This window comes from Centropristis striata, chromosome 1 (assembly GCF_030273125.1).
Source record: "Centropristis striata isolate RG_2023a ecotype Rhode Island chromosome 1, C.striata_1.0, whole genome shotgun sequence".
Taxonomy (NCBI): Eukaryota; Metazoa; Chordata; class Actinopteri; order Perciformes; family Serranidae; genus Centropristis; species Centropristis striata.
Window position 1 is genome coordinate 44,171,781 of NC_081517.1, and position 23,776 is coordinate 44,195,556.

At 37.8% G+C, this 23,776-nt stretch overlaps 3 protein-coding genes across 5 annotated transcripts in view; 1 reads left to right on the plus strand and 2 right to left on the minus strand.

Annotated features, from left to right (window-relative positions):
• Positions 1-574: 574 nt before the first annotated feature.
• Positions 575-23,701, minus strand: LOC131979472 (uncharacterized). 3 transcript variants are annotated; one of them, XM_059343471.1, is made up of 8 exons: positions 23,413-23,701; positions 21,404-21,719; positions 11,178-11,500; positions 10,883-10,947; positions 10,029-10,186; positions 8,369-8,887; positions 6,034-7,517; positions 575-3,359 (listed from the first exon to the last, which is right to left on the minus strand). In XM_059343471.1, the coding sequence occupies exons 2-8, from the start codon at positions 21,699-21,701 to the stop codon at positions 2,682-2,684; spliced, it is 3,525 nt and encodes a 1,174-aa protein (XP_059199454.1). In that variant the 5' UTR covers positions 21,702-21,719; positions 23,413-23,701; the 3' UTR covers positions 575-2,681. The 3 variants fall into 3 exon arrangements, with proteins under 3 accessions (XP_059199454.1, XP_059199461.1, XP_059199467.1); XM_059343478.1 differs by having other exon boundaries at positions 23,409-23,701; XM_059343484.1 differs by lacking the exons at positions 21,404-21,719; positions 23,413-23,701 and adding an exon at positions 17,735-18,127 and having other exon boundaries at positions 576-3,359.
• On the minus strand, positions 14,653-17,173 carry LOC131979533 (uncharacterized). The gene is made up of 2 exons (XM_059343555.1): positions 15,617-17,173; positions 14,653-15,520 (listed from the first exon to the last, which is right to left on the minus strand). Exons 1-2 carry the CDS (start codon positions 16,687-16,689, stop codon positions 15,238-15,240), a joined length of 1,356 nt encoding a protein of 451 aa, XP_059199538.1. The 5' UTR covers positions 16,690-17,173; the 3' UTR covers positions 14,653-15,237.
• The window catches only part of LOC131979543 (nocturnin-like), a 33,063-nt gene continuing 32,031 nt past the window's right edge, over positions 22,745-23,776 (plus strand). Inside the window, exon 1 of the mRNA XM_059343573.1 lies at positions 22,745-22,838. The gene's annotated coding sequence lies outside the window, so the exon portion shown is untranslated. The remainder of the gene's footprint in view (positions 22,839-23,776) is intronic.

Consider the following 23,776-nt stretch of genomic DNA (forward strand, 5'->3'; position numbering starts at 1 on the left):
AAATGTAATAACTGTTCTTTACAGGTGACATTATACTGGTTCACAGACATAAAACAGGTGTTAATGCAAAAGTAAAGGCACATGGTAGAGATGTTGCTACCATGGAGGACTTTCATCTACGACGATCTACACGATGTAATCACAGTTTTATCTGTTAGAAATTTAAGGGTATGATTGTACCAAAGGAGGTAAGGCACTAGGCGCTACAAGGTACGGAGATGAATGCAGATCACAAGTAGAACAGTCCAAACTATTTACAGTATAAAAGTGACTTTTCTTCTCTTCAGTCGCCAGGAAATAACACATACAGGAGTCAGAAACCATGGAAAAGAATAGTTTTCTTCACTTTATTGTTCATTTTAATGCCTGGTACGACTAAAGGTACATTTGTTTGGACAAATATAATGATAACAACAAAAAAGCTCATAAGGGTTTAATTTCAGAGCTGATATCTAGACATTTAACATGATTTTTTTTTAGAAAATAACCAAAATCATCAAGAAAACCATGGAAAATGTCTAGATATCAGCTCTTAAATCAAACTCTTATGAGCTTTTTTTGTTATCATTATATTTGTACAAACAAATGTACCTTTAGTTGTTCCAGGCATTAAAATAAACAAATGCAATGAAGAAAACAAGGGTGGTCTAATATTTTTTTTCCATGACTGTAATATCACATCATTGTTACTTTTGGGAATAACTGGGATTCGGCTTATTTTTAACCTTAAAGGCATACTATGCAGGAATCGTTGCTTATTGTTTATGATCACAACTATTCAATTTGGCCTTTCCTCTCTAGGGGGGCTATATATATATGAAGAAAAAAACACCTAACCTTAAAAGAAATTCCACCACCAAACTTTCCTACTGCATCATCAGTGATGATGGCGAGGAAATTATTTTTCTTTGAGTCTAGACATTGTTACCTCTGTCATTGAGGTAATGTTTTTGGTGCAGTTTGTGTGTTTGTCAGCAGGATTACGGAAAAACTTCTGACCTGATTTTCATGCAACTTGGTGGAAGAGTGAAGTATGGGCCGAGGAAGAACCCAATAAAATTTAGAGCAGCTCCAAATCAAGGTGTGGATACACAAATTAATTTTCTCTTTGGTTAAAATTGCGAAATAGTGCATTTGTGTTGCATTCATGTGCTGTCGGGAATACTAGAAAAAATAGTTCTGGATCATATTCCTGGGCTCAGCTGATTTGTTTCCTTGTTATTCTCATGCAAATATAGAAAACGGCTTTAAACATGTTGTTTAAATGCAATAGCGTCATTTGTGCGGCAAGAATCAGAAAATTTAGTTTCCCAATTCCTATTTTACGGCTCAGCTGATCTGTTTCCTTTGCTCTTCATTGTCACGCAAATACTGGAAACCACTTTCCACGTGGTTAAGTGTTTTGAGCAATGAAATACTTAATGCGTCTATCCGGACGCATGTGAATGCACCATTGGCGGAAGTCTGTGCTTTTTGAGTGTCATTCTAGTTTTTTTAAAGAAATTCCTGCATATTATACCTTTAAATGTGCTGCATAAAGAGGGTTTTTGTTACACATGTAGGCCAGAGGGCTAAATTCAGAGCTTGTGAGAAATAAATTAATGAATGTGGTTGGTGTGTTTATGGGAGCTTTTTGATCCCACTACTCTTGTCATCACACAACACAACACAATAAGAAAAAGAGCTGCAAATGGACCACAACACAACAGAAGTGTTTCCAGAGGACACTTAAAAGTGACGCACACGTCTGGACACGCTTGTGATATTATCATGTTATTTTAAGAAAATGATTCACTGATTTCACGTTATAACGTTATTACGTGAAATTATCACATTATTTCATGACAATGAAAATTTCATGTTATAAGGTGATATATAGCGTTAGCCAGCTAGCCCGTATCAATCACATTGCAGTTAAACAAATCAAATAAATTAATGAAACACATTTTAGTTGGTCTCTCTCAACGGCACCGAGTTGGTCTTGGTCTTGCTAGCCCGCTAACGCTAGCATGCTATCGATCGCCGGCTAACATTAGCATGCTATCAACCGCCCGCTAACGTTATTCTGTAGCCTTTTGTTCAGCTCATATATCCGGTAATCTGTCTGGTTCCCTGACGGTGTAGGTCTCCCCATTCCAGGCTCCATGTATGATGGGGGCTACATGGGTGTAGGCCCCACATCTCTGTCCAGCATAGCGCCTGGGTGGAAAGGGGGAAAGCTGCCGCCGTTGGGGGGCTCCTTGGGAGAGTAAAGCTTGAATGACTTTTACGAACAGCCAGGATAAGCACAACCTCCAACAGACATCTTCTCACATGTTGGGCTCTGCTGTGATCGATCTCCCGCTAATGTTAACATGCTTTTGATCGCCGGCTAATGTTAGCATGCTATCGATCTCCCGCTAACGTAAACATGCTTTTGATCACTGGCTAATGTTAGCATGCTATCGATCGCCGGCTAACGTTAGCACGCTATGATCGTTATAACGTGAAATTATAATAATCTTGAAATAACGTGATAATATGACAAGCGTGCGCATTTTGAGTGCCGTTCTAGTTTTTTCAAGGAAGTTTCTGCATATTATCCCTTTTAATTTGCTGCATAAAGAGGGTTAGTGTTACACATGTAGGCGAGAGGGCTAAATTCAGAGTTTGTGATGAATGAATGAATGTGTTTTGTGTGTTTATGGGAGCTTTTCCATCCCGCTACTCTTGTCGTCACTCCTCGCTGCTGTCTGTCCGCTCTCCGTGGTGGGCATGTGGTTGTGGTGCAGAAACAAGATGGAGTCCAAACTCTCTGGAGGGATGTTAGCTCTCTTCCTGTACGTGGCTCCTGCTCCGTCCTGTACAAAGCTCTGAGCGGCGCTACCTGCCACCGCCGGGGCGGCCAGGTAGGCCCGGGCCACCGTGGCCAACAGGGGGAACTGCACCGCCTTGGTCCTCCACCACTGGAGGGGCTCCACCCCCAGAGAAGCCCCCTTATCGGCTCTGAAGACGGACATCTCCATGTCTATAGACTCCTCCACAGAGTTCTGCCTGCTCTTGGGGGCAGAGCAGAACAAGTCTCCCAGGAGGAACTCCATCCCAGAGAGTCCGCCCTGAGAGCCCGGGTCAGCCGTCTCGCCGTCCTCGGCGTCCCCCGCCTCGCTCTCCTCGCTGTCGTCCATCATCTCTCTGAAGTTGATCGGCCGGGAGTCTTTGAGGCGTTTGCTTCTCCGCAGGAAGTCGCTCTCTGACTCCGGAGACTCTGGTGAGGAGCTCCTCTTGCAGTGGCTTTGCTTCTTAACTTGACTTCTCCTGACGTCCTCCTTCACGATCCTGACTGCCTCTTTCTTTAGCCAATCAAAAGTGGCCGTCTGCTCCTGAAACACAATCACAACAACAAGATTGAATCTTTCCATCTTTTGAATTTCACATTATTATACAGGTAACATCTAAAAAAATTTGAATAATTGTGAAAAAATTCAATATTTTTTGTCAATTATTTCAGAAAGTGAAACTCGTATATTATATAGATTCATTACACATAGAGTGAAATATTTCAAGCCTGTTTTTCTTTAATTTTGGTGATTCTGGCTTAGAGATAATGAAAACACAACAACTGAACTTTTTCACGATACCTGAAATCTATAAAATTAATGAGTTTAAATGGATTTATCGTCCTATCTTTTTTAGCCAAGAAAATACACAAAGACACAAAATTACCAAAAAGAGACAAAAAATTTCCAAAAAGAGACATAAAATACCAAAGAAATACATAACATTACCAAAAAAGGACGTAAAATGCCCAAAAAGAGACAATCAATATTCTCATTTTATGCTGTGACACTGAGTTTTGTGTTTTCATTATCTCTAAGCCAGAATCATCAAAATTAAAAGAAAAACAGGCTTGAAATATTTCACTCTATGTGTAATGAATCTATATAATGTATGAGTTTCACTTTCTGAAACGATTGACAAAAAATATTGAACTTTTACATGATATATTTTATTTTTTTGAGATGTTCCTGTAGTCTATAAAATTACTGAGATTTCTGCTGTATTTTATGTTTTAGTATTCTTATTTTACTGTGATTATCTTTGTACTATTATTATTGGAAGAAGCCTGGAAAAAAAAGACTGTTATGTATGTGCATATGAAATAAAGCACTTTAACATCCTAACATATGTTGTGTGCAGGAACAAAGCTTGCCATGCATAGCAACAGTAAAACAATTATTAAAAAGGTAATGCATGTGGTGCTGATCCCTGGAAAGCAGTCTTTTTTTTAACTTTCCTTTTCCCTACTTCCAGGAATATCAACACTAGCTCCTTTCAGACTGACGTTTCAAGCCGCGATTTTTAGTCTTCTGTGACATTCCCCAGAGGCGTATTGGGGGCCCAAGTGATCCAGGATCTGTGCCGCGTTCAGAGGTAGAAACAGAGCCGTTAAATCTGCGTGACTGTTTGATGCGGGATCAATGTTCCGGAAAATATGAGACATACGTTATTTGTTCGACCAACACGTGGATAATAAGAAAGAAAGTGGACCGTATCATCGGGAACAGGCCTCTCACTTGAGTCATGTTCAGTAATCAATGTTCAGTAAAATGCAGAACCACTTTGCTTGAGTCGTAGAATGTAGACTCTGTACAGCAAGAAACAGAGCGACGTGCAGTTTGTCGACCATCACTGTTTTGAATGCACTCGCTGCTGCCATTGTACACATACTGTTGTTGCTCTGTTACATGCAACTAGTGTCTCCTCCCACTTCCTTCTACAATGCCGGATTACAATGTGAATTCACAGACTGGGGACACCAATATTACACCATTTGCAGAATCAGTATGAATGTGCTAAGACAACAGGCGCGTTTCTATTAGGTTCTTTTCCCTCTAGTGAGCCGCTATGGGTGTGGTTTGGGAGAGAGGATCCACCCAACTTCACCGGTTAGCGGCTAAGGTAGCAGCCCAGACAGTACCTGCCTCGGGTTGGTGCTTTTCTAAGCCGCTACTGACTAGTCGACGCTGATTGGATAAGGTTGAGGTGCCGATTTTGCGCATACGTGATTCATTTGCAGACTGGACGCTGAGGGGTAAACATCTCCTGCTCTGACTGCAGCTGGGAGAGACTGCTGCGGGAGGACTGGGCCGCTTGTGACTGCTTTGGGACGGCGCTACTCGTTAACCCTTTGATGCACAACATCTTGACACCCCTTCTAATGCACAACATGGTCAAAAATGACCCACATTCATTTCCCATGTTATTTAATGCTTGTTGTGTGTTTCTGTGCTCTATCTTTTGATATCAACTTATTTTATGATTGAATATTCCAAGTATTCTTTAAATATCTTGTTTTTGATAACAAAAGATCATTATTTCCATTTTGCTTCTCAACTGGCTAAGTAGCTTGCTTAGCTAAATACTTAGCCAAGAAGTTATCTAAGTAGTTAGCTTAGCAAGCTACTTAGCCAAGAAGGAAAAAGGAAAACATAAAAATAGGATGTATGATGATCAAAAACAAACTAATTGAGGAAAATCTGGATTACTGAATGATGAAAATAAGTTATTGCAAAGATATAGAACATAAAAACTCTGTCGGGTCACTTTAGACCATGTTGTGCATCAAAGGGTTAAGAAGAGTTGAAACAAGTCTTCAAAAGTCTCCAATAACAACAGAAAAAAATCGCTAGATTTGTTGCTAGTCGCTTTTTTGAAAAAGAGTCTAGAGGGTCTGAATAGTTGCTAAATATAGAGACAAAGTCGCTAAGTTGGCAATGCTGCTGACAGCGTTGGTCTGTTGTCACATGCAAAACTTGGTTAGCTGCTACAAAAGCACCTGTATGGGAACAGAGACTGAGGGGAACTAACTAGTGGATAGAGCCAAAACACAAAATGCTTTCCAACAAGTACTCAAAAAAGTACTCAGTGGAAACACGCCTTATGATGGAAGAGCTTCAATATGGCACTTTTGCAGAAAAACAGTAGGAAAACGGTCTGTCACTAAGAAGGGTGGGATTAAACAAAAAGCCAATGCATTTTAACTTAACAACTTACCTTTTCCTCCATGAACCCCAGGCCGTGGAACTGGGGGTCGAGGGAACATGCCACACACAGAACCCTGTTGACCATGGGGTTTTCGTAACAGCCCGCCAAGTTCCGCCTCATCATCCTCTTCACTTCCTTTATGATCGATGACGAATCTCCCGGCCGCGACTTGAGGTGGCGTGAGAGCAGGCCTGTGAGGATCGGTTTGATGAGGGACAGACGTGGGAATGCCTCCTTGGCGAGAGTTCGGCACGCCACGTCCAGAGGTTTGAGGACGAAGGACAACTCCTCCAGAACCTTCCACTCAGATCGTAGAGCAGAAACACTCGTTGAGGACGTGTTGGAAGTGGAGTTGGCTTGACAGCTTCCAGACGAACTAGATTCTGATCCGGTGTCTTCTTTAGTCAAGCCCTCACCTTTAATGTCTTTTATCAGATCACAGAAAAGGCTTTTATGTTTGATGAGCATGCTCAGTAGAGGGTACAGCTTGTTCCATGTTGGCCGGCAGTGAGCCCAGGACTTTAGCTCTGCCTGCTCCTGTTTGGTCAGGGTATGCAGCAGACTCTGGGTCAGGCGCTGGTTCAGGCCTTTGTCCGGGGAAAGGAACAGGGATGCGAGCATACCCTGGAATTGGCTCAGAGTCTTGGAGATGACAGGGTGTGACATCACTTCCTCAATGCATCCTTGCACGGCGCTGAAGAAACACGGCACAGAAGGTAGTCCGTCACTGGAAAGGCCTTGCTCTGAGCCATGGGGCTCCTCAGGAGACACCGGGTCCTCCTTCTCCAGAAACGTCGTTGAGTTCGGGTGAGGGGCGCCTCCTGCCGCCTCGGTTCCTTTCTCGCTCCTTACTGGCCTCATCTTGTTCCTTCCCTCCCCGCCCAGTAAGACCAGATTCGGCTGGCAGATCCCCCACTCCTGGGCCATCACTTTCACTTGAGCCTCGACTGCTCGAAGGCTGTAGTCCTTCACGCCGCTCTCTGTCAGTCTTTGGGTGGCCAGAGCCAGGTTCTGAAAGTTAAAATGGCAGTCTATGTAATGAGCCCAGAGGGTGAGGTACCTCTCGGTGGTTCCCTGCCAGTTGTGGAACCAAACATCCACGCTCAACGTGACAAAGTGAGAGACTTCCCTGCGGTGGCTCGGAGGTCGCCCACGTCTCCTGTGCTCGAACTCGATGGGAGCCGTGTGGTCGGATATCTCCTCGAACTCGCTGCTGCCCAGTTTCCTCCTCAGCAGCTGAGCCAGGCTTGTCTTGCCTTTGGTGTGGTGTTCCCTCAGGAGGCTCTCCAGCTGGCGAGGGGAAGGCAGGTCCTTGTAGAAGGGCAGCAGGGTGTGGATCAGCTTCTTGAAGCCGTCCCCTTCCACCAGAGCTGGAGGCTGCAGATCCATGATGAGGAAGTTGGTGATGGCATCGGTCACCTGGGCGGGAGGTACCTGGGGGATCGTACTGACCAGACCGCTGTTCACCAACACCGGTTGTGAGCGCTGTTGACCTTTTGGGGAAAAAGAACAAAACTCTAATCAGCAAAAAAAGACTTTGATTACATATTTTAAAAAGCCTGTTCAACTGGGTTTCTGCAGGTTTAACCCTCTGGAGTCTCCAAAATTGCCAGATCATGACTTCTTCATGATATAAAATGATAGAACTGGATGGAACCCTCTTATATGTTATATTTGATACCTTTGTTCACATTTGCAACATTTAAAATTCTTTATTGAGCATGATAGTGTTTTGAAAGTTTAAAAAAAAAGATTCAAAATCACATTTTATGTTGGACTAAAGGACTAACAAAGACACAAAATGACCAAAAAAACCCACAAAATGAATAAAAAAAGACACAAAATGACAAAAAAAATTTAACAGAACAGAATATTTTCTCTTAGGTTATTAAGTTTACTGATATACTGTATGTTTTATGTGGTAATTATGTTTGATGTTTGTTTGTGTCTAGTTTTAGTTTTAATGTTATTTAATGTGTTAAAGTTCTTATTTATTATTGTTGTTTTATTTATTTAATTATGTAGGTTGGTTTTGTGATTATGTTGCTGTTCTTCTTTTTCTTTCTTTTTTTTTCTTTTTTACTGTGTTTGTCCATTGGTGACTTATGTTGTGTTTTGTTTAAATTAATAATAAAAATAAATAAATGAATAAAAAAAACAGAACCACCGGTTAAATATTTATAATAAAAAACAGTTGTGCAAAAAAGAAACTGCAACTATGATAACAAGCTTCAGATACTCGATACTTTTGAAAATGAGTATCGTATCCGGATACAACGTTTTAGTATCGATACTTTTTTGAGTATGGATACTTTTGACAACCCTCGTCTGCAGTGGTACTTACATATTGTGGGGAGGCTCCGCTCCTTGTTGCTGTCTCGTGGTCTGATGTGGTGCTTGTTGGTCAGATGGTTCTGAATATCTGCAGCTCCTCCTCCACAGCCGACGTGTTCCCCACACAGTTTACACACCGCAGAGCTCCGGTCCAGAGGCCGGCCTATCGGGTCCGGCTCGAACCCGAAGAAGTACCACGGGCTGTTCTGCGTGGCGTTTGGGTTCCCCAGCAGCTTCTCAGATCCAGGAATGAAATCGTACTTTTCGTACGGATGAGAGCTCGGAGACGGGAAGGAGATCAGGGAGGAGGAGGGCAGGGCGGAGCCGGGGATCAGGCCTGGATCACCGGCGGCGTCGGGGTTGGACATGGTTGTGACATCACTGATGACGGGCATGGGGCTCTGTGATTGGCTGTGGTCGGACCAGAGGGAGGAGCTGCTGCTGGGCTCTGGGAGGGTCACCAGCTGGATGTCTTGTAAAAGGCGCAGAACGGTTTCTTTGTCTCCAACTTCACATTTCACATTGTCACCTGAATCCCCCACAACAGAAAACACAAATGCATGAGATGTTAGAAGATGTTTCAGAGTCTTTAGAAAAAATTAAATATTCCTTGAGAGGTTCAGCAGCCAATTTTTATAAAAGATGGCATCCTGTCATCACATATGTGAGTACCCTCACCTCTCTGGACCCCAACTGAGTCAATTTGATGCATCCAATTTTCATTTATTTTATTAAGGTATTTTTTTAAATCTTTTTTTTTATTTTTTTAATGAGCATACTTGGCATCCTGTGTTTATTTATGTATTGGTATTATTAGTATAATTGTTAATGTTTCTGTTTCTCTGCTTTTTTGCCTCCCTATATATTATTATAATACTATGTTTTTTGTTTTGTTTTGTTTTGTATTTATTTTTATTTTTGTTTTGTGGGTTGTCTTTTTTGTGGTTCTTTGTTCTAATGTACCCTTTAAAAAACAAAAATGTGGAAGACAGCTGTGGGATAAGTTATGTCTTGTACTGATGCTTATGAATGCTACTTTCCAATAAAAAATATATAAAACAAAAGAAGACGTTTCAGTAAGCTGAGTTTTAAGCCTTTCAGAATAAGAGTTACGGATAACTTCAACCAAGCGCTTCGGGTAGTAGCTGATTTCTTCCTAACAGAACTATATGCAATCATGTTTCACATCGTCAGATTTTTCTTGTGAATAGCAATTTCTTATAGGTCAAAGTCGCTCTACCAACTCAAATCTCGTTCCACTGATTGGACTTCAGGGGCCGGATTCACCAAAAATGTTCTTAAGTTAAAACTTAAGAAAATTCTTCAGAAAAAAACCAAGATGTTCCTAAGAATGTTCTTAAATGCTATTCACCATTTTTTTCTTTAGAATTGTCTTAGGGACTTCTTAGTTTTCTCACTTAGGACGTTCTTAGATTTTTAACTTGAGATCACTCACCAGAAAAACAATTGTGGGCCTAGAGAGCCTATATTGTCTGATTAAGACCTGATCAGGGAGTAAGAAGCACTATTTCAGTGGCAGCAGACTGCTGGAGCAAGAGGCAATCAGTTTCAAAAAGTAAGATTTCTCACTAAAATATATGCTGGTTGACGGATCAGATACACGTCATATTTTTTCTTGCTACTGTAAACATGCTTCACTGTGAACTGACCCATCCCGAGGCCCAGCAGGGTGGCGTAGTCCTTCCCGATCCAGACCCTGAGCTCTGCCCCCTCGGCGATGGGCTGGGAAACCCTGTAGTAGATGTGTCGGTAGAACTGGAAGATGACCAGGTTGTGATCGTCCTCACTGCTGGTGTAGGTCACATACCTGAAACATAGAGGAAACAAACAAAAAGGTTTTAAGAGTCTTTTAAAGAGTTTACCATCTTATCCATTGTTACTATAAATGCAACTGGAAAAAAATTGTTTTACAAAATGATACCCAACATAAATTGTCACTTTGTTTAATTTACCACGGCAGTAAACAAATATGATGACAGGATCATTTCAGTTCAAATATTCACACATCCTAGGGCTGGGCGATATATAGGCTATAAAAAATATATCGATATATTTCTAAATGTGATATGGAATCAATATAGTTACATTCTTCCCCCTTTCTTTATATATAAATGCTGCCCTTACTAGGGTTTGTCATATTTAGTTCTTTTGTAATGTTCGTTATTTTTTTCTCATATAAATATATTTATTTCAGAAAAAGATTGGCCTATTTTATTTCATAGGCTATTTTTATGTAAGATGATTTTTTATTTAAATGTGCACTTTATGGAGCTTTGATTTTTTTTTTTTTTTTTTTAAAGGTTCTCCTGTTGTTATACAGTATTTATGTTCACTTAAATAAACAGTTTCAATAAAACTACTTGTGGCATGTCATATTTGACTTTGACTGAACATTTGCTCTCATTTGCGATAAAAAATATCAGGATATATATCGTATATCGATAAAAAGAAAAAAAGAAGAAAAGCAGGAGAAACATTTGTTAACTCAGTAAGAACGGCTCACCTCATCCAGTTGGATCTGTTTTCATCAGATGCATCGACGTAGATAAAAGCAGCTTCGTCACGAATCTGGAGAGGAGAGCAGAAACTATTTTATGATCAGTCCTATATGGAAATCCTGCAGGTAATAAACAATTGTCAGGCATTAAAATGAACAAGAAATTGAAGAAAACAAGGGTGGTCTAATCATTTTTCAATGTCTGTATGTGGATTTTTAAAGTGACGAGCACAAAAAGATTCTTCTTTTTTTTTTTTTTTTACCACCACTAGATTTAAACCAGCTCCTCCTGTGTACTTACAGCCCAGGCGTATTTCAGGTTGCTGGGCATTTGTCCTCTGCACACTTCCCCTAGAAACGGGCCGAACATGACGCCTTTCTGCAGCTGACACTTGGCGTAAACCTTCATCTCTCCCATCTGATCTTCTCCAGAAGATCCAGAGCCCGACCCAAAGTCCCTGCAGACACAGAGGCAGGAGGGCAGCGAGAGCACGGCCCTGGAGGGCCCGCCGTGGAGCCACGGCTCCCCGGGAGGCAGCACCGCGTCTGGGACGTAGTTCTGGTTGGAGGCAGTCTGGAGGAACGGGAAATCCTCCAAGAACTCTTCATGGTTTAACTCCAAACCTGCAGAGAAAAGATCATAGAGGAATAATGAGTCAAATAGGGAAATATAAGGTAATTGACAATCTAAGGGAGGATGTCAGCTGTTAGTAAATGACATCATTAAGCAACACAGGAAACAGATTCAGGACCTTTAGAGATAGTTAAAGCATTAGAATGTGATGGTTTATATACGACATTAAATAGATTATTTCATAATAAGTACACAAAACTTTACACAGAAGCTTTGAGATTGTTTAGATTCATTTTATTTTCTTCCCCCACCAAGAAAAATGTATATTTCTGTTGCAACTTATATGCATTGTCATGATCAATTACTCTGACTCTCTGTATACATTTAACCAGACAGTAATTACTATAATAATGACTTAGGGCTGCGCAATATATATATATATATTGATATATTTTTTTAATGTGATATTAAATTAGACCATATGGCATATATCGATATAGTTCAAATTTGTATTTCTTTCATTATATATAAATGTTGCCCTTACTAGGGTTTGTTATATTTAGTTCTTTTGTAATATTTGCTATTCTTTTCTCATATAAATATATTTATTTCAGAAAAAGATTGGCCTACTTTATTTCATAGGCTATTTTTTTAAGACATTTTTTTTATTTAAATGTGCACTTTAGCATTTATAGGCATTTTATAATTTGACAATTTTTGACAATTTTTGACATATATGAGGTTTTATTTTTGAAAGGGTCATTTTTGGACATCCCATAAAATGGTGTTTTTTGTCATTTCTGGCCATATGATGCTCTAATATGTTTCAACAGACTGTAATTGACCCATTTTAAGCATTTTTAGGCATATTAAAAAATGACCATTTTTGACAAAAATAGACATACTATAGTATGACTTTTATTTTGAAAGGGTAATTTTTGGACATCCCATAATATGGTGTTTTTCTGTCATTTCTGTCCATATAATGCTCTAATATATTTCAACAGACTATAATTGACCCATTTTAAGCATTTTTAGGCATATTAAAATTTGACCATTTTTGACAAAAATAGACATATTATAGTATGACTTATTTCGAAGGAGTCATTTTTGGACATCCCATAATATGGTAATTTGTTGCTTTTATTTGTGTATTTATTTTTATTGTTTTTATAACAGAAAAAATAAATAAAAATTAGAAATAGTTGGTGGTGCTACACAGAACCGTACAGGTTTTTAGACATGTTTTTGACATGAGAAAAACAGGACATAGGTATAAAATAATGGCACAGCAACAGAATAGCAATAATTCAGTTATATTTATTTCAGAAAAAGATTGGCCTATATTATTTCATAGGCTATTTTTTTTTATTTAAATGTGCACTTTAGCCTATTTAAAATTTGACCATTTATGACAAAAATCGATATATGAGTTGTTGTTGTTTTTTTTTTGAAAGAGTCATTTTTGGACATCCCATAATATGGTGTTTTTCTGTCATTTGTTATTCTTTTCTCATATAAATATAAATATTTCTGGCCATATAATGCTCTAATATGTTTCAACAGACTATAATTGACCCATTTTAAGCATTTTTAGGCATATTAAAAAATGACCATTTTTGACAAAAATAGACATACTATAGTATGACTTTTATTTTGAAAGGGTCATTTTTGGACATCCCACAATATGGTGTTTTTCTGTCATTTCTGTCCATATAATGCTCTAATATATTTCAACAGACTATAATTGACCCATTTTAAGCATTTTTAGGCATATTAAAATTTGACCATTTTTGACAAAAATAGACATATTATAGTATGACTTATTTCGAAGGAGTCATTTTTGGACATGCCATAATATGGTAATTTGTTGCTTTTATTTGTGTATTTATTTTTATTGTTTTTATAACAGAAAAAATAAATACAAATTAGAAATAGTTGGTGGTGCTACACAGAACCGTACAGGTTTTTGACACGTTTTTGACATGAGAAAAGCAGGACATAGGTATAAAATAAGTGGCACAGCAACAGAATAGCAATAATTCAGTTATATTTATTTCAGAAAAAGATTGGCCTATTTTATTTCATAGGCTATTTTTTTTTATTTAAATGTGCACTTTAGCCTTTTTAAAATTTGACCATTTATGACAAAAAACGACATATGAGTTGTTGTTGTTTTTTTTTTTTGAAAGGGTCATTTTTGGACATCCCATAATATGGTGTTTTTTTTATTTGTAATTCTTTTCTCATATAAATATAAATATTTCTGGCCATATAATGCTCTAATATGTTTCAACAGACTATAATTGACCCATTTTAAGCATTTTTTAGGCATATTAAAATTTGACCATTTTTAACAAAAAATACTAGGGCCGGGACTCGATAAAAAAAAATTAATCTAATTAATTAGAGGCTTTGTAATTAATTAATCGAAATTAATCCCATTTTAATAGCATTTAAATATTTGACCTGAGAACAGTGAGAAGTAATTTACATATATAAAATAACATATTTTCATATGGATTTTTAGTATACCGTTGAATGGCACATTAGCGTCCACGCTGGCTGCTATATGTTTTGCATTGAGGTGATACTTGAGGCTCGATGTGCTGCGGTGATATGCGAATTCCTTGTTGCATAATTTGCACACAACTCTGCTCCTATCGACGCTTCCATTCGGTCGTTTTTTGAAAAAAAAATTCCCATTCAAGGGGCCAACCACAGCGCTCTCATTAACGTCTTTGTTCATGTTCACTGTGGTTTGTTGTTGTCTGAACTCATGAACGCTGGTTGGTGCACCAGTATAATCGGTCCGCCGGAACGTTCCTCGCTGAATGAGTTCCAGTGAGGAACGTTCCGCTGTGCAAAAATAAGTGCGTCAATTTTTTTTAACGGGTTAATTTTTGTGTAATTCATTCATCTTAATTAAGTCCCGGCCCTAATATAACTATATATAATATAAATATATAAATATAACTATATATAATATATATATAAATATATAACTACAACTATATATATAAATATAACTATATATATATATATATATATATATAAAAGAAAAGAAAAGAAAAAAATTGAACTATATATATATATATATATATATATATAGTTCAATTTTTTTCTTTCTTAAATATAACTATATATATATATATATATATATATATATATATATATATATATATATATATATATATATAGTTCAATTTTTTTCTTTCTTTCTATATAAATGCTGCCCTTACTAGGATTTGTCATATTTAGTTCTTTTGTAATGTTTGTTATTCTTTTCTCATATAAATATAAATATTTCTTGCCATATGATGCTCTAATATGTTTCAACAGACTATAATTGACCCATTTTAAGCATTTTTAGGCATATTAAAATTTGACCATTTTTGTCAGAAATAGTAGGGCCGGGACTCGATGAAAAAAATTAATCTAGTTAATTAGAGGCTTTGTAATTAATTAATCGAAATGAATCCCATTTTAGTGGCATATAAATATTTGACTATAGTATGGAGGGTTTTTTGTTCGAGGGAGTCATTTTTGGACGTCCCATAATGTGGTAATTTGTTGCTATTTTTGTCTGTTTGTGTGTGTTTGTTTATTCATTTTTATTGTTTTTATAACAGAAAAAATAAATATAAATTAGAAGTTAGTTTAGCAGTTTTTCACCGTAAAATCTACAGACATTTTTTTACAGTGTATCGGGATACAGTATATACTGTATATGTACAGTATTTATGTTCACTTAAATAAATCAAAACTACTTGTGACATGTTATATTTCACTTTGACTGAACATTTGCTCTCACTTTGCGATTAAAAAAATATCTGGATATATATCGTATATCAATATTCAGCCTAAATATATCAGGATATAACTTTTGGTCCGTATCGCCCAGCCCTATAATAACTTCTTTGCAGCAGTGGTGCAGAATATGTGTGCTTGAGTGAACTTCTGTTTTGGGGCCCACATGACCTGCTGGGCCAGAAGAAGAATCACTTTTTGGTAATATCTTCCTCCACCTCTTCTGGGGCGTCTGGGGCCTTTGGATGGAGCTTTCAGACCTGTTATAAAAATGATATTTAAATCATTTTTCAGCAGGCGGAGATAAATGGGATGAATGCAAATGAGGATTGGGTTAGAGGAGAATAAACTCCTACCTGTGCACGCTGACTTGGACCATTTCTCTTTTTTTCTCCAGTCCGGCTTCACACAGCTGGAGGAAGGGAGTGTTTCTGATGCAGTGGTTGGTGTAGATGACGGATGTTCGGGCTTCTTTACACATGCGAGCCAGCATGGAGCCCAGGTTGTTGACTCCGAGGGGGCTGTGGCTGTACCACATGTTGTCTGTCAGCTCCTTCTTGGGCTGCAAGTACAGAGCTGCAGCGTTGGACGGGAGCTTGCTGAGATACTTTAAAAGCGAAGTAACAGGACAGAATTCACTCCCCGGCTTCTCCAACATGCAGCATTTATCCTTCCCGCTTCTGGTCTCGTCCCCGAAGTTTAAAGTGCAGTATCTGAGCCCTCTGTCGTCTTTTCTGATCACAAATGAATCCGGCTTCAGGTCCCGGTTGGCCTGCTTCCCTCTGCGGCCGAAATAAACCTGAATATCGAACCAGACTTTGTTCAGAAGTCCCTTCGGAGAGCTGGTGTCCATGGCTCGGGAGTGTCTGAGGATGCGGATATCGTCTGGAGACAGAGCCTGGTGGTGGGACGATCGGTCTCTACCGGACTTCCTGATCTTCCGGAGCACTCCCAGGAAGACTTTGTTGGCCGAGGTGAACTCAGAGTCCCTCATCAGGCACACGGACCTGCAGACAGGAGGCTCCTTGAAGTAGCGGTTGAGTCCAGCTCTCAGTGCGATATAACTGGCGATGCCGTACAGCTCTCCTTTGCTGTTTCGCACCGATCCATAAAAGTGTCTCAGCATCCCGTTGAGCTCCGTCTTCTCGGCCGTGGCCAGGTCCACCTGCAGGCCCTGGGTCTCCATCCAGCCCAGGAAGCAGTTCACAGCCCAGGTGGTCTGCTTCTTCGTCAGCTTGCTGATCCCGTTCCTGCTGTCTTCAAGTTCATCCAGCTCCAGATCTGACACCAGTGCATGTCTGGAAACATCACAGTTATTAACCTCACAGTCCTCCTCGTCTACTGACTCCTCCTCTTCTTTCAGGATCAGCTCCTCTTTGCTTGCAAACAAATTCAGTTTTTCACCAGGATCCTGCAGGTCTGAATCCATAATGTTAGCTGTTAGCTCCACCAGCTTTGTTTTGAGATGGAGACAGGTGATTTGGTAAACAAAGCGGAGGGATATGGTCCAAGTAGTGAGGCTGCGGTGCTATACGGCGGTTATACCACAGTCATTATCAGCTCATATTGAAGAGAAGATGTCAGTCGGTGCAGAAAATGCATTTAAAAGGCTAAAGATGGCGGCTCGGAGCGGCCAATCACTGCACCAACCGCAGCTCGGTTATTTATTACTGCATATCATAACGGCGGAGCAATAACCGCACGTCTATTACCGTTTAAGAGTCATATCTAAAAAAACACAATATCACAAAATGTAACATCTGCTCCTATGTGAAGGACTGTTTAGGTGATACCATGGCAACAACAATAGTCTGAGACTGTCGTAAAACAGACTGTTTTCTGTATCTGTGCGGGGGTCTTGTGGCAGCTCCCTCTGCGCATGCGCACAAGCATATTTGGACGGTTTAAAAGGCGTTTGTTTATAAGTTACATGTGCAAAATAACGCTTTTCCCCCTAAATTTGACATTGAAATTGTGTTTTATATGAAAGAAAATAACATTAGATAACACCCTGTTTAAAAAAAACACACGGTTTTATTAAGAAACTTGTTGTGTTGCTGCTTAAGAGTGTAACAGATTATATTGGGTATAATAAACACTCTGATATAGCCTAATGTTTCTGATATAATGTCAATGCATGATCGGAATTAAATGTTGCATTCATAGATGTGACACATTAAATATTTCACACCAGACTGTGAAAATATTCTGCAACATTGTATAGCACATCATAGTCCCACGTGGGTTATAAATAAGAAAAAAGTGTAAATAAACAAGAACAGCATGAGGCTCAGGGACTATTTTTGACTCATATAAAATACATATTTATATAAAAACATAACGGTGTGCATGTGTAATAGCAGGTTAAAAGCTCTGATGGATGTTTTAATGGCCAATGTGACACCACTCAGATATAATTCACTCTTTGCATTATTATTTATTGCACTAAAGGCGTTAATGTGCTGCAGAAATACCTTGAGAATCAAACAAAGCTCCAGATGTCGTAGAAGAAATGTTCTCGAAAAAATCAGTCCGGTGTCGACGTCTCAGATGACTTCTTAAATTCGTGGTATTTCCGCCTTTTGCAAGAACTATTTTTCGGCATAAGCGACACACAGCCTCTCCAGAGTTCAGAGGTTGTCCCTTGTCATCTGCCTTCAAACCGAAATACAACCAGACGCTGGACTTGCTCCTCGGTTTACTGATCAGATCCATGTTTCTCTTTCTGGCCCTGAATCTGCTGCTTCTGCAGGCTGCAGCACTGATCACAGACTTACATTATATAGAAGAGACACCGTGTGGAAGTCTCTTTTGAACTCTATGGAGTTTTGGGCTATTTAGTCCATTTTTAATCCTTTTCATCCTGTTTTTATACACCACTTAAACATGTTTAAATGCCATGTTGGTATATATATTTTTTTACCTACATGACCTGATAATAATTGATGTTTTATTCTGAGAAAAACCAACATAAATGTGATCTTGTGATTGTGTGTGATCCTGTCATCAACTCTGGTTTTTATTCTAGTTGGACTCTATTTTATTTGTGTCTTGTGTGTTTAGCGTAACCATTTTGGTCATTTTGTGTATTTTTTAAGTCATTTTGTGTCTTTGTAAGTCATTTTGTGCCTTTTTTGGTCATTTTGTGTCTTTTTTAGTCATTTTGTGTCTTTTTTTTAGTCATTTTGTATCTTCTGTTGTTGTTTATTTGTCATTTTGTATCTTTTCTTAGTGATTTTGTGTCATTTTTTGGTCCTTTTGTGTCTTTTTTTAATCATTTTGTGTGTGTTTTGGGGTAATATTGTGTCCTTTTTTGTAATTTTGTGTCTTTTTTGTCCTTTTCTGTCTTTTTGGTCATTTTGTGTCTTTTTTGGTCATTTTGTGTCATTTGTTGTGTCTTTTTTGGTCATTTTGTGTCTTTTTTGGTCATTTTGTGTCATTTGTTGTGTCTTTTTTGGTCATTTTGTGTCTTTTTTTAAATGTGATCTTGTGATTGTGTGTGATCCTGTCATCCAACTGTGTTTTTTATTCTAGTGTATTGTATTAGTATTGTAATAGTATTATATTCTCTATTTTATTTGTGTCTTGTGTGATTATTTGTATTGATGCATTTATGTAAGCAGGGCTCATTGTGACTACTTAATATACTGTTATGAGGTATCATTTAAAAATTAAAAAATGTCTAATCACTTTGAATTTATCAAGTTTTTTATGTTAAATCTCGACCTGTAAAGTAACTAAAGCTGTCAGATAAATGTAGTGGAGTAAAACGTATAATATTTGCCTCTAAATGTAGTGAAGTAGAAGTATAAAGTTACATAAAATGGAAATACTCAAGTAAAGTACAAGTACCTCAAAATTGTACTGTATTGTAAGTACAATACTTGAGTAAATGTACTTAGTTACATTCCACCACTGACTATTTTAAATGTATGTGAACACATTTAAACAAAACTGTGTTTTTACAATAGAAACATATTCCATCATCCTCGTATCATATTTTGTGACATGCATCAATATAAACACTGTAACAAAAAAGTTTAAGGGGCTTTAATTAAAAAAAATAATTAAAACATTAAAATAAAATAACACACAGTATGACAGGTATTGTTTGATAGCTCATCTTCTATCTGCTCTATTTCTAACCTTCAGCGTCATTATTGGTCGACCTACGTCAACATACTGCGACGGCTCCGGGTTGCCAGGTCTGGTTGCCCAAACACCGGCTCACTGTGTGACAATTCGTTTTGGAAAAAATCAACTTAATTGCACACTTGTTTTTAGAGTATTATGGTCCTCTAAATATGAATCAGAACGATAAGGAGCTATTGATGGCTGCAGCATCTCAATCTAATACTGATTATTGATTATATTCAATCAATACTGATTGAGTCCTGTGTTAACATCTAGGACCAGAATCTAAAAAGACTAAGAAAGGGAAATCAACTGATTTTAAGATCTCAGGTAAGATGGGAAAAAAGGTTTTACTTTTTGGGATCTTTAAATATTAGCAGACCATCACTAAACATGTTGTTGTAGTAATGCTACAAATAATCTTTATATTTATTTTTGATTGAGATAATTTACAGGATCATCTCAATAAATTACAATATGATGAAAAGTCTATTTCCAGTAGTTCAAGTCAAACAGCCCCAACCAAATATTGAGTCATATAGATGACATACTTTTAGAGGACAACATTTACATATATATATATATATATATATATATATATATAATATGTAAATGTTGTGACACATTAAATATTTCACACCAGAATGTGAAAATATTCTGCAACATTGTATAGCACATCATAGTCCCATGTGGGTAAATAAGAAAAAAGCTTAAATAAACAAGAACAGCATGAGGCTCAGGGACTATTTTTGACTCATATAAAATACATATTTATAAAAAACATAACGGTGTGCATGTGTAATAGCAGGTTAAAAGCTCTGGTGGATGTTTTAGTGGCCAATGTGACATCACTCAGATATGATTCACTCTTTGCATTATTATTTATTGCACTAAAAGCATTAATGTGCTGCTGAAATATCTTGAATTTCCTCATCATGGTTACTCACCTGTTTTTGAATATCATGTTGGATATGTTATGTAATAACATTGTAATTCGTGGTTACGTTTTATGGACAAAAATGTTTTTTGTTTTTGTATAATTGCTGCGTTGTCACATTTCAAAATGATCGAAATTCTTATTTCAACCAGTGGAGGAATGTAACTAAGTACATTTACTCAAGTACTGTACTTAAGTACAATTATGAGGTACTTGTACCCTTGTAACCCTCTGAAATCTTCGGCTATTATGTACATTAAACAAAATTTGTTAAAAAATCTTTACCATGCCATGTTGGTGCAACCTCACCTATAATTCCTGATAATTCATTTTTAACTTTGACTTACTTGATCAGAATTTTGAGGATCACCCAGAGGGTTATCTTTGTCATTTTATGTAATTCTAACTGTGCAAAGTAAACCTAAACAATAATAATGTTTGTTATTTTTAAAAAGGGTTTCAGGGGAAAAAATAAGAAGTTTCCTCACCTGCCAGAGGCCAGCGGACAATGAAGCTTCGTGAAGCATTTCCTTTATTTTTTGATCCCACTAGATGGTCTTGGCTTAAAAAAAAGGCTTCAGCAAAGGTGATCGAGTGTGTTTTTAACCCTTTGTTGAACAAAGAGCTCCATCTAGTGGGCTCCGTAAATAAAGCAAATGGAAAAAGGAAAAAAAAGCAGCTTCTTTCTTTTCTCTCTTTTGTGACTGCTTATTTCTTTTATTAATAAATAACAGATTGTACATTTCTCATTTTTTAATTTACTTGAGTTGTAACAGGGTATATAGGCGTAATAAGCTGCTTCAGCCTTTTCAGTCCAAATGTCCATTATCAATTTTCTCTCTCTGTTTATTTATTGTTTACTTTGATCAATGTTTTTTTTTCCTCTGGTTTGTTACTTCTGTTTTAATGACATGTATTGACCGAAATAAACGGATACGGATAAACGGAATGCTTCATGAAGCTTCGTTGTCCCTTCACTAGTTTTTGTTAACTATAATAACCTTGGTTTTAACAATAAAAACATTTGTTATTTTTAACAAAGGTTTCAGAGAAAAAGAAGAAGTGTCCTCACCTGCCAGAGGCCACCTGAACCTGGAGGATGGAAAGGCTGCGTGTGTTTTCCTGACTCCTCCAGTCAGCTCGATGTGTTTGTGATGCCTGCGGATGTGAGCGGCCATGTTGGTCGTGTTGCCTGACGGCGAGTACGGGACCCGCTTGTAACAGAGTCTACAGATTGTAGTTTTCCTGTCAACGATTCGTTCCATGTTGACATAAAAGACAGGGAAGGCAAAATGTTGCCACACGGCCGACTTGAGAGAAGGAGGAGGATTCTCCATCTCTATTGTTGGTATTCTGTCTTCTGTGGCCATAGTGGCTCCAGGATTTATCTAGAAGGAAACGGAAATACTCAAGTAAAGTACAAGTAACTCAGAATTGTATATTACTTCACTAAAACTCAACATGGTTTATGCTCGCAAATCATTGTACAGATGCTGGAGCCAAGAGTGAGAACTGAATAAGGTCAGAAAGTTTTTAGTTACTTTACCAGGGAACAATCTGCAAAACTAATTTTAATTGTCTGAGTTGATCACAATCGGTGAATTTAAATCAATTCTAAAAGAAAAATAAATAATTTCCCTTAGTCAGTGTGACTGCTCCTTATAAGTCTCTACTGAGGCTACTTCACTGTTGTTGTGATGCTGGATTTGTATTTGTATTTGTAATTGAGTAAATAGTACAATATTTGCATAGTATCAAAAGTAAAAGTCCTCTTTATGCAGAATGGACCCACTCAGATTGTTTTATATATTCCATATATATTATTGATGCATTTATGTAAGCAGGGCTCATTGTAACTACTTAATATACTGTTATGATGTATCATTTAAAAATAAATGTCTAATCACTTGAAATGAATCATGTTTTTCACGTTAAATCTTGACCCAAAAAGTAACTGAAGCTGTCAGATACAATATTTGCCTCAAACTGTAGTGAAGTAGAAGTATAAAGCTACATACGTGGAAAGAATTGAAAATTGATTTTTTAAATCTGTATTTAATTGTTTATGTTAACTGTGTTTAAATGTTGTAACTTGTCACTTTTTATGCCGCTTTCTTGGCCAGGTCTCTCTTGGAAAAGAGATTTTTTAATCTCAACGAGACTGTTGCCTGGTTAAATAAAGATATGTTATATTATATTATATTATATTATATTATTATATAACTTATATTATATTATGACCTTATGTTAAGGTCGATTAGTCAGTTTCTTTCCACCACAGCATCATATTATCATAACCGAGCCAAATGTTTTGACCGATTTGCGTGAAAGCTTCTTATCTGGCAACCCGGGGGCTCCAATCCCCCGTTACTGCCACCTACAGTTCGGCGTTAGACATTAAACCATTAAACCGGCTGAGTCTGACTTCTGTTTTCTTCTCATACACACATTTTGGGAAGCAGGGGTCGTTTTTAAATGTCTGCCCGGGTTTTTCCTACATATTTCAGGTAAGAACTTCTAACTGACAGTCAAAACAAGCTTTTACTTAACGTTTTAGTAACTGGATCCCAAATCTGACACCTTTCGGCTGAGATTCTATCAACATGTCACATTAACCACTAATATCAATGATCATGTTCTGCTTCCAGTTAATTAAATGGTGTGAAGTTAAAGTCTAACTTCTTATCTTTCAGACTGTATATTGTTTTAAAAGTGTATATTAGCCTTGGGTTTACCAGAGTCAGCTAAAGGATGCTAACGCCGGTGAATTAGCCTGTGTCCAATATCGGACACTTGAATCTTTTACTGTAAAACAATGAGCTGCTGAGTTTTTCGGGGTACATTGGATGTTTCTGGGTAAGACAAGTAAATATCACAGTTAACAACACACCTGGATCGTATTCATGTCCTTCACAGTAAGATAAAATACAGTAAAACATAAAGATGTACTTTTAAGATCGTCGCCCAAGCGTTCTCTCAGCATAGTTACTTTCATATTGTAATTAGACATGTAAATCTCCATGTACATCAATGAAATTCCACATGTAGATTGTTAAATATGTATAAATCAATTATACCTACACTGGTGGTGGCGATCTTATTCAAAATGACCGTGAAAACACCGGAAAGTGCGACAATGCAGAAGTGTCCGATTTTGGATACAGTAACAAACGGTGTCCGATTTTGGAAACAGTCTACAGTCTCTACCAAATATTATTTTCCTGCGTCGATTACTAAGCTCACGCACTTGTCTGTTTATCTAAACTTTAAAAAAAACTTAAAAAGTGTCGTTTCTGGTCTGTTAGTTTCAACCAGAAACTGCTGTGTTTCCTGAACTGACGACGAGCTTCTGTGTTTAGCCGCTTCGCTAAAAAAAAAAAAAAAAAAATCCATTTTGGTCTCTCCGACTCGCCGTAGCACGCTTCTTCTTCTTCTTCTTCTTCTT

What these genes read in the sequence shown, in the direction of transcription:
- LOC131979533 (XM_059343555.1), bottom strand. Translation starts at nt 16,689, where the DNA reads ATGGATTCAGACCTGCAGGATCCTGGTGAAAAACTGAATTTGTTTGCA. An exon ending in GTCCAAGTCAGCGTGCACAG is followed by an intron (nt 15,521 to 15,616) that starts GTAGGAGTTTAT and finishes TTTTTATAACAG; the next exon opens with GTCTGAAAGCTCCATCCAAA.
- LOC131979472 (XM_059343471.1), bottom strand. Translation starts at nt 21,701, where the DNA reads ATGGCCACAGAAGACAGAATACCAACAATAGAGATGGAGAATCCTCCT. An exon ending in AACAGATCCAACTGGATGAG is followed by an intron (nt 10,187 to 10,882) that starts GTGAGCCGTTCT and finishes TCTATGTTTCAG; the next exon opens with GTATGTGACCTACACCAGCA. An exon ending in GCGGAGCCTCCCCACAATAT is followed by an intron (nt 7,518 to 8,368) that starts GTAAGTACCACT and finishes TTTCCCCAAAAG; the next exon opens with GTCAACAGCGCTCACAACCG.